The 13052-nt window shown below is 43.7% G+C and overlaps 1 protein-coding gene across 3 annotated transcripts in view; it reads left to right on the forward strand.

Moving 5' to 3' along the window:
- Positions 1 to 13052, forward strand: part of LOC126268195 (proton-coupled amino acid transporter-like protein CG1139) — a 158166-nt gene that overhangs the window by 114540 nt on the left and 30574 nt on the right. For all 3 annotated transcript variants that reach the window (XR_007549111.1, XM_049973811.1, XM_049973812.1), the window contains exons 7-8: positions 7089 to 7361; positions 12839 to 13017. Coding sequence is in view for 2 of the 3 variants with exons in the window: in XM_049973811.1 (XP_049829768.1) it covers positions 7089 to 7361; positions 12839 to 13017 (452 nt within the window). In the remaining variant the exon portion in view is untranslated. The remainder of the gene's footprint in view (positions 1 to 7088; positions 7362 to 12838; positions 13018 to 13052) is intronic.

Below are 13052 nucleotides of genomic sequence, written 5' to 3' on the forward strand. Positions count from 1 at the left end.
CGACTACTCCGGCCGGCAATCGAATGAAGGGTAGAGCCACGGGTCGTAACACATCTGAAACGTAACGTCCACTGTTCAAAGCGCCGTCAATGCGAACAAGAGAAAGTGGTTCGTCGTGGAAAAACTGGCGACTTCGAACATCATTATGTTTTCCGCAAACAAAGTTGTATTTCACAAAGGTTAATAATTGTCTTCATAATGTTAACCACGTATAGTTAACGGAAGACGCAGAAACGATATTCCGAAACGAATACGTATAGCGTAAGTCAAACGTTCGAATTAGAATAGAGACCCCACGAACACAAATTTGCTGTGGCAGGTATGAAATATAAACTCCGTTACACGCTCGTTACACTTGAAGGACAGATGTTGAATGGGCCGAAACGAGCTGGCGCATAACAGCGTAGTTGCCTGCTAACTTCGAAAGAAGGTAGATGCGGTCCCTAGCGCACCTTATATCACTGTCGAAAATCAATGCGGAAGGGAGAGCTTTGGTACACCCTGTAAAAAAAAAAAAAAAAAAAAAAAAAAAACCGAAAAAATGGAGGCGGTACAATTGGAGAGCAATTCATTAATAGTTCATATATATATGGCATGGCGGCGCGACATTCGATCCGGCGACCTTAGGATTACGAACCCGAGCGCTTACCGCTGCGCCACGACCCTGTACATAATTATTAATCGTAGAGAGTATTTCACCGCAACGGTTTCTTTTAACTGTCCATTTTCTCGAAAACGGCAGAGAAGTGCATCTTGGTGCTTTGCCACACTACACCTCTGGCCATGATCTTTTATTATGCGCAATATGAATCGAATCTGAATTTCACAATTGGCGGCCTCCCCTTGTAAATGCCCTTCACTCATTGCAACGTTTGTATTCAGCAGATAAAATAGTCCAGACCATCCAGATTGTCCTCCTCCAACTACAACGACTGGGGAAGGAGGTGGTTTTCTGCCGGGTTCCAGGGCACGTCGGCATTGCTGGGAACGAAAGGGCAGATCTCGCAGCTAAGGAGGCGTGTCTCAGTATGCCATCCCCCTGCACGCACTCACCTCGCTATTGAGCTCTCGAATCGTGCGTCAGTGGGAGGATGAGTGGCTGGAATTGGCTGACAATAAGCTCCGTTTAGTCAAGGCCACAACGCGTGTGTGGTGTACTTCTGTCCAGCTCTGTAGACAGGACGAGGTTCTCCTCACTCGGCTTAGGATAGGCCACAGTCCTATGACGCATGGCTTCCTGCTCCGGCGAGAGTACCCTCCAATGTGTGGTGTTTGTGGCGTCCAGGTCACTGTGCGCCACGTTTTATTGGATTGCGTTTTATTTTCTGACTACCGGGCTGCGGCTGACTTGCAATAACTTTTAGGAAATACTCAAACGAATGTGGTTAAAGTTTTAAAGTTCTGTGACTTGCCCCATGTTTTTACCCAGATTTTAGGGAGAGAGTCTTAATTTGTTCACAGGATAACTGGCTCGCTCATATTTTACGTAAATGGCCAGCTAGTGACTATTTCCTGTGGCATCCTTGACGCTCCTTTCTCGTTTTCCTTATGTTTTATTTTATTATACAGCATTTTGAATCTTTTCCCGCTTTCTTTCCGTGTATGCTACGATTTTACTAAATTTGTCCACTTTCGTTTCTATAAATATGTGTCGGGGCGCTGATGATCTGGACGTTGAGCGCCTGTAAGCCCTAACACACACACACACACACACACACACACACACACACACACACACACACACGTACACGCACACAGGAGAAGAGGAGGAAACGAAATGAAACTTAACGAACGGAGAGGGTGATGTTACACTACTGGCCATTGATATTGCTACACCAAGAAGAAATGCAGATGATAAACGGGTATTCATTGGACAAGTATATTACACAAGAACTGACATGTAATCACATTTTCACGCAATTTGGGCGCTTAGATCCTGAGAAATCAGTACCCACATCAACCACCTCCGGCCGTAATAACGACCTCGATACGCCTGGGCATTGAGTCAAACGGAGCTTAGATGGCGTATACAGGTACAGCTGCCCATGCAGCTTCAACACGATACCACAATTCATCAGGAGTAGTTACTGGCGTATTGTAACGAGCCAGTTGCTCGGCCACCATTGACCAGGCGTTTTCAGTTGGTGAGGGATCTGGAGAATGTGCTGGCAAGGGCAGAAGTCGAACATTTTTTGTAGCGTTTCGCAGGGATCGCATAAAGGGTAGAGCCACCGGTCGTAACACATCTGAAATGTATCGTCCACTGTTCGAAGTGCCGTCAGTGCGAACAAGAGGTGACCGAGACGTGTAACCAATGGCACCCCATAGCATCACGCCGGGTGATTCGCCAAAAAACAAAAAAAATGGCTCTGAGCACTATGAGACTCAACATCTTAGGTCATAAACCCCCTAGAACTTAGAACTACTTAAACCTAACCAACCTAAGGACATCACACACTCACCCATGCCAGAGGCAGGATTCGAACCTGCGACCGTAGCAGCCTCGCGGTTCCGGACTGCAGGGCCAGAACCGCACGGCCACCGCGGCCGGCGTGATACTCCGGTATGGCGATGACGAATACACGCTTCCAATGTGCGTTCACCGCGATGTCACCAAACACAGATGCGACCATCATGATACTGTAAACAGAACCTGGATTCATCCAAAAAAATGTCGTTTTGCCATTCGAGCACCTAGGTTAGTCGTTGAGTACACCATCGCAGGCGCTCCTGTCTGATGCAGCGTCAAGGGTAATCGCAGCCATGGTCTCCGAGCTGATAGTCCATGCTGCTGCAAACGTCGTCGAACTGTTCGTGCAGATGGTTGTTGTCTTGCAAACGTCCCCATCTGTTGACTCAGGGATCGAGACGTGGCTGCATCATTCGTTACAGCCATGCGGATAAGATGCCTGTCATCTCGACTGCCAGTGATACGAGGCCGTTGGGATCCAGCCCGGCGTTCCGTGATACGCTCCTGAACCCAGCGATTCCATATTCTGCTAACAGGCATTGGATCTCGACTAACGCGAGCAGCAATGTCGCGATACGATAAACCGCAATCGCGATAGGCTACAATCCGACCTGTATCAAAGTAGGAAACGTGATGGTACGCATTTTTCCTCCTTACACGAGGCACCACCACAACGTTTCACCAGGCAACGTCGGTCAAATGTTGTTTGTGTATGAGAAATTGGTTCGAAACTTTCCTCATGTCAGCACGTTGTAGGTGTCGCCACCAGCGCCAACCTTATGTGAATGCTCTGAAAAGCTAATCATCTGCATATCACAGCATCTTCTTCCTGTCGGTTAAATTTCGCATCTGTAGCACGGTATCGTCGTGGTTTAGCAATTTTAATGGCCAATAGTGTATCTCTCAAGAATGATAGCAATGACAAAGGGAGCCAATGGAGGAGGCACAGATTCCAAGGACGGCGTTATCTTATGTACATCATTGCTGAGGGGACGGCCCATGATGTGTTGCATGTGTCACAAAACTAGCAACCTTTTCTCCATAAAGGGTGCAGCACACATCAGACACAGTTTTGTTATGGTTTCACCCATGTTTACTCACTGCACTGTCAGTTGGTACTTCACTTGAGACATATGATTCTTCTACATCTATCTACATCTACATCCATACTCCGCAAGCCACCTGACGGTGTGTGGCGGAGGGTACCCTGAGTACCTCTATCGGTTCTCCCTTCTATTCCAGTCTCGTATTGTACGTGGAAACAAGGATTGTCGGTATGCTTCTGTGTGGGCTCTAATCTCTCTGATTTTATCCTCACGGTCTCTTCGCGAGATATACGTAGGAGGGAGCAATATACTGCTTGACTCTTCGGTGAAGGTGTGTTCTCGAAACTTTAACAAAAGCCCGTACCGAGCTACTGAGAGTCTCTCCTGCAGAGTCTTCCACTGGAGTTTATCTATCATCTCCGTAACGCTTTCGCAATTACTAAATGATCCTGTAACGAAGCGCGCTGCTCTCCGTTGGATTTTCTCTATCTCTTCTATCAACCCTACCTGGTGCGGATCCCACACTGCTGAGCAGTATTCAAGCATTGGGCGAACAAGCGTACTGTAACCTACTTCCTTTGTTGTCGGATTGCATTTCCTTAGGATTCTTCCAATGAATCTCAGTCTGGCATCTGCTTTACCGACGATCAACTTTATATGATCATTCCATTTTAAATCACTCCTAATGCGTACTCCCAGATAATTTATGGAATTAACTGCTTCCAGTTGCTGACCTGCTATTTTGTAGCTAAATGATAAGGGACCTATCTTTCTATGTATTCGCATCACATTACACTCGTCTACATTGAGATCCAATTGCCTTTCCGTGCACCATGCGTCAATTCGCTGCAGATCCTCCTGCATTTCAGTACAATTTTCCATTGTTGCAACCTCTCGATACACCACAGCATCATCTGCAAAAAGCCTCAGTGAACTTCCGATGTCATCCACCAGGTCATTTATGTATATTGTGAACAGCAACGGTCCTATGACACTCCCCTGCGGCACACCTGAAATCACTCTTACTTCGGAAGACTTCTCTCCATTGAGAATGACATGCTGCGTTCTGTTATCTAGGAACTCCTCAGTCCAATCACACAATTGATCTGATAGTCCGTATGCTCTTACTTTGTTCATTAAACGACTGTGGGGAACTGTGTGAAACGCCTTGCGGAAGTCAAGAAACACGGCATCTACCTGTGAACCCGTGTCTAAGGCCCTCTGAGTCTCGTGGACGAGTAGCGCGAGCTGGGTTTCACACGACCGTCTTTTTCGAAACCCATGCTGATTCCTACAGAGTAGATTTCTAGTCTCCAGAAAAGACATTATACTCGAACATAATACGTGTTCCAAAATTCTACAACTGATCGACGTTAAAGATATAGGTCTATTGTTCTGCACATCTGTTCGACGTCCCTTCTTGAAAACGGGGATGACCTGTGTCCTTTTCCAATCCTTTGGAACGCTTCGCTCTTCTAGAGACCTACGGTACACCGCTGCAAGAAGGGGGGCAAGTTCCTTCGCGTACTCTGTGTAAAATCGAACTGGTATTCCGTCAGGACCAGCGGCCTTTCCTCTTTTGAGCGATTTTAATTGTTTCTCTATCCCTCTGTCGTCTACTTCGATATCTACCATTTTGTCAACTGTGCGACAATCTAGAGAGGGGAGCACAGTGCAGTCTTCCTCTGTGAAACAGCTTTGGAAGAAGACATTTAGTATTTCGGCCTTTAGTCTGTCATCCTCTGTTTCAGTACCATTTTGGTCACAGAGTGTCTGGACATTTTGTTTTGATCCACCTACCGCTTTGACATAGGACCAAAATTTCTTAGGATTTTCTGCCAAGTCAGTACATAGAACTTTACTTTCGAATTCATTGAAAGCCTCTCGCACAGCCCTCCTCACACTGCATTTCGCTTCGCGTAATTTCTGTTTGTCTGCAAGGCTTTGGCTATGTTTATGTTTGCTGTGAAGTTCCCTTTGCTTCCGCAGCAGTTTTCTAACTCGGTTGTTGTACCACGGTGGCTCTTTTCCATCTCTTACGATCTTGCTGGGCACATACTCATCTAACGCATAGTGTACGATGGTTTTGAACTTTGTCCACTGATCCTCAACACTATCTGCACTTGAGACAAAACTTTTGTGTTGAGCCGTCAGGTACTCTGTAATTTGCTTTTTGTCACTTTTGCTAAACAGAAAAATCTTCCTACCTTTTTTAATATTTCTATTTACGGCTGAAATCATCGATGCAGTAACCGATTTATGATCGCTGATTCCCTGTTCTGCATATACTGATCCAAATAGTTCGGGTCTGTTTGTCACCAGAAGGTCTAATATGTTATCGCCACGAGTCGGTTCTCTGTTTAACTGCTCAAGGTAGTTTTCAGATAAAGCACTTAAAAATATTTCACTGGATTCTTTGTCCCTGCCACCCGTTATGAACGTTTGAGTCTCCCAGTCTATATCCGGCAAATTAAAATCTCCACCCAGAACTATAACATGGTGGGGAAATATACTCGAAATATTTTCCAAATTATTCTTCAGGTGCTGAGCTACAACAGCTGCTGAGCCCGGGGCCCTATAGAGACATTGAATTACCATGTCTGAGCCTGCTTTAACCGTGACCTTCACCCAAATCATTTCACAATTCGAATCTCCGTCAATTTCCTTCGATACTATTGCACTTCTTATCGCTATAAACACGCCTCCCCCTTCACTGTCCAGCATATCTCTGCGGTATACATTCCAATCCGAGTTTAGGATTTCATTGCTGTTTACGTCTGGTTTCAGCCAACTTTCTGTTCCTAGTACTATATGGGCGTTGTGACCGTTTATTAATGAGAGCAGTTCTGGGACCTTTCTATAGACGCTCCTGCATTAAATACGGACACTGTTCATAATAGCTTTGCCGTAGACTTGTCCATTTGATTGGCAAGCGGTAACGCTCCAGGCACTGACGATACCTCTCTACAATCATTGCCGTGGCTCGAGTACTATCTGAATTCATTTAGTGTGGCCTGAACAACTGTTTCTGCATGTTCAATAAACACCTGTTGACACACATGTAAGTGTTTCGTTCTTTTTGGTACGTAAACTGATTAAGTGAGGTATCTATCAGGACATGCTCGAAAGCATAAATCTGAAGATTTAAACATGTGGAATTAGGATACGAGAGTGCAAACCGAAGATCGATAGTTTCAGTGATAACCGCCGCCCTTACCCCGCAGCCTGGATCCGCGGCTCGACCCCGCGGCGTTTATAGACGCCAGCACGCCCTGGACTCTTCCGTTGTCCTCTTTCGACAGCCACTGACTCTACATCGGGAGTTTCGAACTACAATTTGTTATATTTGGACTTACATATTTTTCGGTCTTGATTCGCTTGATTTGTGTTTTGACCAACAGTGCGGGTCCGTCTTTTTAAGAATCTGTGTCAATCAAAATAATGGGTATCACAATATGAATTATGTAACAACTTGTTATTTTGCGTTAATTAATGGACTTATAGCTACGTAAGAAACGAATGTTCGTGCTGTGACACTACGTTACGATATAAATAATCTCACATTCTCACAGGTTGTGGACGAGTACTACAGTGGGCTGGACCTGAGGATCTACATGTTGATTTTGTTGCTGCCACTCATACTTATAAACATGGTGCGCAACCTGAAGCTCCTGGCTCCATTCACAACGCTGGCCAGCCTCCTGACAATAGCAGGATTCGGCATCACCTTTTACTACCTGGTCATCGACTCGCCTACACTAGACGACAAAGCGCCTTTTGGAACGCTCGAAGAATTTCCTCTCTTCCTCGGAACAGTGCTTTTCTCACTAGAGGCGATTGGTGTTGTAAGTATTTTACGAAGGAAATTCATCGCTTAATAAAAAATGGCTCTGAGCACTGTGCGACTTAACTTCTGAGGTCATCAGTCGCCTAGAACTTGGAACTACTTAAACCTAACTAACCTAAGGACATCATACACACCCATGCCCGAGGCAGGATTTGAACCTGCGACCGTAGCAGCCCCGCGGTTCCGGACTGCAGCCCCAGAACCGCAAGGCCACAGCGGCCGGCCATCGCTTAATAAAGACGAACGTATTGAACGCATGTATCCTTAGCATTATAATAAGTAAATGTGACTTTAAAGAATATCTAGTATGTGCAAGATGATTCAAGTTTACAGCTTTGACGGCCGAGGTGGCCGTGCGGTTCTAGGCGCTACAGTCTGGAACCGCGCGACCGCAACGATCGCAGGTTCGAATCCTGCCTCGGGCATGGATGTGTGTGATGTCCTTAGGTTAGTTAGGTTTCAGTAGTTCTATGTTCTAGGGGACTGATGACCTCAGAAGTTAAGTCCTATAGTGCTCAGATCCATTTGAACCATTTTACAGCTTTAAAGTAGAAACTTCCTATACTTTCTTGACATTACTGCTTGCGAGTGGTTAATTCGACAATGGAGGAAAGTGATAGGCTTGGAGTGGTGGTGTTGGGGTTGGGGGGGGGGGGGGGCAGAAATTGTAGTGGGAGACCAAGGCTCATATACAGTAAGTGAATTAAAATGGACGTAATTGGCAGTAGCTATATTGAGATGAAGAGCCTTGACCAGGAGAGATGAGCATGGGGAGCTGCATCAAATCAGTTTTTGGACTAATGACCACAACAGAAATCATGTTGGTCAGATTAAGCATAAATACGACAGTTAGGATACTGGATAAATTACAAAAAAAAAAAAAACCTAAATCATACATGTAGGTCCAATAGCTCAACATGCAGACGCTGATCAACATAATGGCTTGTCAACAGACGTCTTGTCAGGCGTGGTTAGTATGCTAGAAGTAATTTTACTGCCATCATACAATTACCTTACACTACGTTCTAGCTGAAGACACCAAGCTATTCAACATTCATCTACGGGCTGCATAGGTCCTTATGTTATTTTGACTAGGAATCATGAGTACCGGTTCAGCGTCAGAGCGTGCATGCGGTTTTTTTGTCATCCGTATTGTCGGACCTTCAACTTTTAACGAAGCCTAGCAGCCAATGTATTTCTGCAGTTCTTGCGAGAAACACTGCTTGTGATGCTGGAAGAAATGCCTTTGCATCTGTCAAGGGGCTTCAACATCATGATGCACCAGCCAACTCGTAGGACCTCAGTCCTTCGCACGTCTACTTGTTTAGGCAAGTGAATTCAATTTCAGTTTGACTGAATGCAACACAGATGAAAGAGGTCCATGACTAAGGAATTTATGCCAGCGCACTCGAGCAGATGTAATTTCGATGGATTGCTCACGCGCTGCCCGCGATATGTAAGCTGTAAGAGAATCTCAGACCAGAGAGCACTGTTGTAGGCAGTAGGAACTAAGTGGCAGTACCAGTGAGTAGTAGCTAGGCATTTGGTGTATCGAGTTGGATGGGCCGGTCGTGGGGAGCGATGGCGGTGCCTGAGCGATGTAGTATAAGGTAAAAGCAGCCTCGCGCATATGTATTATTTTTATATCAAGTTTATAAATGTATTTAAAAAATCTCTTAACAATAATCTTCCTTAAAAAGTTAACTTTCGGCAATCTTCATCTCAATTTAAAGAATTTTCTAATTTCTCCAATCCATAATCATTCCGATTATTGTGAAGAAAAATGAGTTGTTTCTTTTTATACATGACAAATCTATCGGCCAGAATTGCACTGGGCTGTGCCAGAAAGATTTCTTATAGGAGCATATATATGCGTTATCTGACGACTTTATTGAGGTAAGAATTTTCAATTTATTCAGAATGAATTTTCAGGGCCATTACGCAACACTGCTGTCGTCCAAAATTTACCAGTTTAAATTCACAGTCAATTATTGAAAGGTTATAAGTGAGCCACAATTTTATTAGGACGTTAGTCACATTTTATTATTGGTAGGTTACGGAATTTATCTGTTGCTAGGTTATGCTGAATGCGAATGTTATACTTATATTTTTTCTGTTGGGATGTTATTATAATTTATCTGTTGGGAGGTTACACAGACGTTGAGCAATTCATCGACTTTGCCTCTTACACATAGACATACTTGAACTAGGACATTATATCTTTGTTTGTGGTAAAAAGTCTCAGAAGTCAAAAATTAAAAATAAAAAAATAACACAGAGCTTCCAGTTCCGTCCGAGATTTCCTAGGGTCTTCCCTTCGTTTTAGGGCAAATAACGGAACCAATATTCTCCTCCCAAATTTAAACAATTTTAGTGATCTGCTAAAAAAAAAGGGACGCTTCGTGCATGGAATGTAATGAGCAGGATGTTCGTGATACGAATAAACAGCGTTTAACACTGCCACCAAACATTTCCAGGCACATATTCATATGACCTTGTTTATTTCCTATCCTCTCAAGGATAGTCTCCCGCTCGTAAGTCGTATATCTATAGCGACTACAGCGCACTTTACCTTAATTTACGTACTGAAGTATGCAATACCACTGACTATCTTTGACGATGGCCATTTGACTCTCAAAAGTGCAAGTGTTAGCGTGGGTTGCCCACAAACAAAGACAGTCTTATCAATGATGTCATCTTCCTTATCGCTGACGTCGTCAAGCAACGCCCTCTCCCCTACCCCTCCGTGTGTGCGAGAGACAGAGAGAGCGCCCGCGCGAGGACGTACATGTGCTCACATAATTCAGAGGCAAATATATTACGTAAATACAATTGATATAGAATCAATATTTCCAGTCAAATATTATGGATTTAAAAACAGATATTTTACAAAATATTATTTTATCTTTTCAGGAAATTTATACGTCGTCAGAGTGTAATATGCTTAGTTAATGTACTACCACACAGTGACTGACCTTAGAGAGAAACCTCTAAAAGCTCTTTGTTCCCCAAGAAAAAAATTGCTAGTAATATATATTGCAAATCTTGATAACAGGAACGATAATACAAGATAAGGAGGATGGTAAGAAGCGTAGAGCCGCGACGGATTATCCGAGAGGTTTTAGGCGCTGCTAAAAAACTACAAAGAACGAAACTCGTCTAGCTTGAAGGGGGAACCAAATGGCGCTATGGTTGGCCCTCTAGATGGCGCTGCCACAGGTCAAACGGATATCAACTGCGTTTTTTAAAAATAGGGACCCCCTTTTTTGTTACACATTCGTGTAGTACATTAAGAAATATGAATGTTTTAGTTGGACCACTTTTTTCGCTTTGTGATAGATGGCGCTGTAATAGTCACAAACGTATAAGTACGTGGTATCACGTAACATTCCGCCAGTGCGGACGGTATTTGCTTCGTGATACATTATCTGTGTTAAAATTGACCGTTTACCAATTGCGAGAAAGGTCGAAATCGTGTTGATGTATGGCTATTGTGATCACAATGCCCAACGGGCGTGTGTTATGTGTGCTACTCGGTATCCTGGACGACATCATCCACGTGTCCGGACCGTTCGCCGGATAGTTAGGTTATTTGTGAAACGCCAACCACAACCTGCAACAAATGATGATGCCAAAGTAGGCGTTTTAGTTGCTGTCGCAGCTATTGCGCACATCAGTAGCAGACAAATTGCGCGAGAATCGGGCATCTCAAAAACTTCGGTGTTGATAATGCTACATCAACATCGATTGCGCACGTAGCATATTTCTATGCAGCAGGAATTGCATGGTGACGACTTTGAACGTCGTGTACAGTTCTGCCACTGGGCACAAGAGAAATTACAAGACGATAACAGATTTTTTGCACGCGTTCTATTTAGCAACGAAGCGTCATTGACCAAGAGCGGTAACGTAAACCGGTATAATATGCACTATTGGGCAACGGAAAATCCACGATGACTGCGACAAGTGGAACATCAGCGACCTTGGTGGGTTAATGTATGGTGTGGCATTATGGGAGGAAGGATAATTGCCCCCATTTTGTCGATGGTAATCTTAATGGTGCAATGCAAGCTGATTTCCTACGTAATGTTCTACCGATGTTACTACAAGATGTTACACTGCAGGACAGAATGGCGCCTTACTTCCAACATGACGGATGTCCGGCACATAGCTCGCGTGCCTTTGAAGCGGTATTGAATAGTCAATGCATGTGCGAACATTAAGTTAGGCGAACTACTCGCTGATGAGAGGAATGTCGTTACACATATTGCCAAATGCATTGAAGTTGACGGACATCATTTTGATTATTTATTGCATTAATGTGGTATTTACAGGTGATCGTGCTGTAACAGTATGTGTTCTCAGAAATGATAAGTTCACAAAGGTATATATATCACATTGGAACAACCGAAATAAAATGTACAAACGTACCTATGTTCTGTATTTTAATTTAAAAAACCTACCTGTTATCAAGTTTTCGTCTAATATTGTGAGCCATATGTTTGTCACTATTACAGCGCCATACATCACAAAGCGGAAAAAATGGTCCAACTAAAACATTCATATTTCCTTACATCCTACACGAATATGTAATAAAATTGGGGTTCCTATTTTTAAAAAAACGCAGTTGATACCCGTTTGACCTATGGCAGCGCTTTCTACCGGACCAAACATAGCACCATCTGGTTTCCTCCTTCAAGCTAGACAAGTTTCGTTCTTTGTAGTTCCTTCGTTTGATGCTTATTTGGTGAGATATTTGACCCGGTCACGATCAATGGATTACCCTGTATATTTCATCACAGGATATTCGAGCGTATTTGAAATGCTTAGATATTATTCTTGAACCATAGAATTATTTTCCCTATTTATAAAAATGACCTTTAGTGAAGGAATGTGTTAATATAATTATAAATCTTCCGTCATCATGGTCATTGGAGCGAACCTTTAGCTTATCTGAAGTAGGACGGTGCAAATGTTGTGCCACCTTTTTGTTATTAATTTTCCAGACATAAGTCTACTGCTGTTCATGGACATTATAGAATATTAAAGCAAAGTACACGAACAGAAAATTATAAATGGACCGCTTTACCGAGTCTTAATCACTGATTTCCTCTCAGAGTGCACAAAAAAGATGAAGACCGTTATCTTGCACGGAAAATCCATCAGGCCAAGAGAAAAACTGAACGCAAAATTTGCTCCTAAACGTGATATTTTGAACCTGTTGGCACGAGAACACACTCATAACCTGTAATCTAGAAACACTTGCGTCTTGTGTAATGCGTTCGTACCTTAAATTTATTACTTCAGTCCGGAACCGCGTGACTACTACGGTCGCGGGTTCGAATCCTGCCTCGGGCATGGATGTGTGTGATGTCCTTAGGTTAGTTAGGTTTAAGTGGTTCTAAGTTCTAGGGGACTGATGGCCTCAGATGTTAAGTCCTATACTTCTCAGAGCCATTTTTAAATTTGTTACAGATTCTACCACTGGAGGACAGCATGAAAACACCGAAGCGATTCCGTGAGCCGCTTGGAGTACTTAACATAGCCATGGTTCTCGTCGTCTCTCTGTTCACGGTAACCGGATTCCTTGGGTACATGAAGTATGGGGATCAGACGCAAGGAAGTATAACGCTTAGCCTGCCCAACAAAGAAAAGTAAGTAATGCGAAAAAATGTCTGTCCATAAAAAG

This window comes from Schistocerca gregaria, chromosome 4 (assembly GCF_023897955.1).
Source record: "Schistocerca gregaria isolate iqSchGreg1 chromosome 4, iqSchGreg1.2, whole genome shotgun sequence".
Taxonomy (NCBI): Eukaryota; Metazoa; Arthropoda; class Insecta; order Orthoptera; family Acrididae; genus Schistocerca; species Schistocerca gregaria.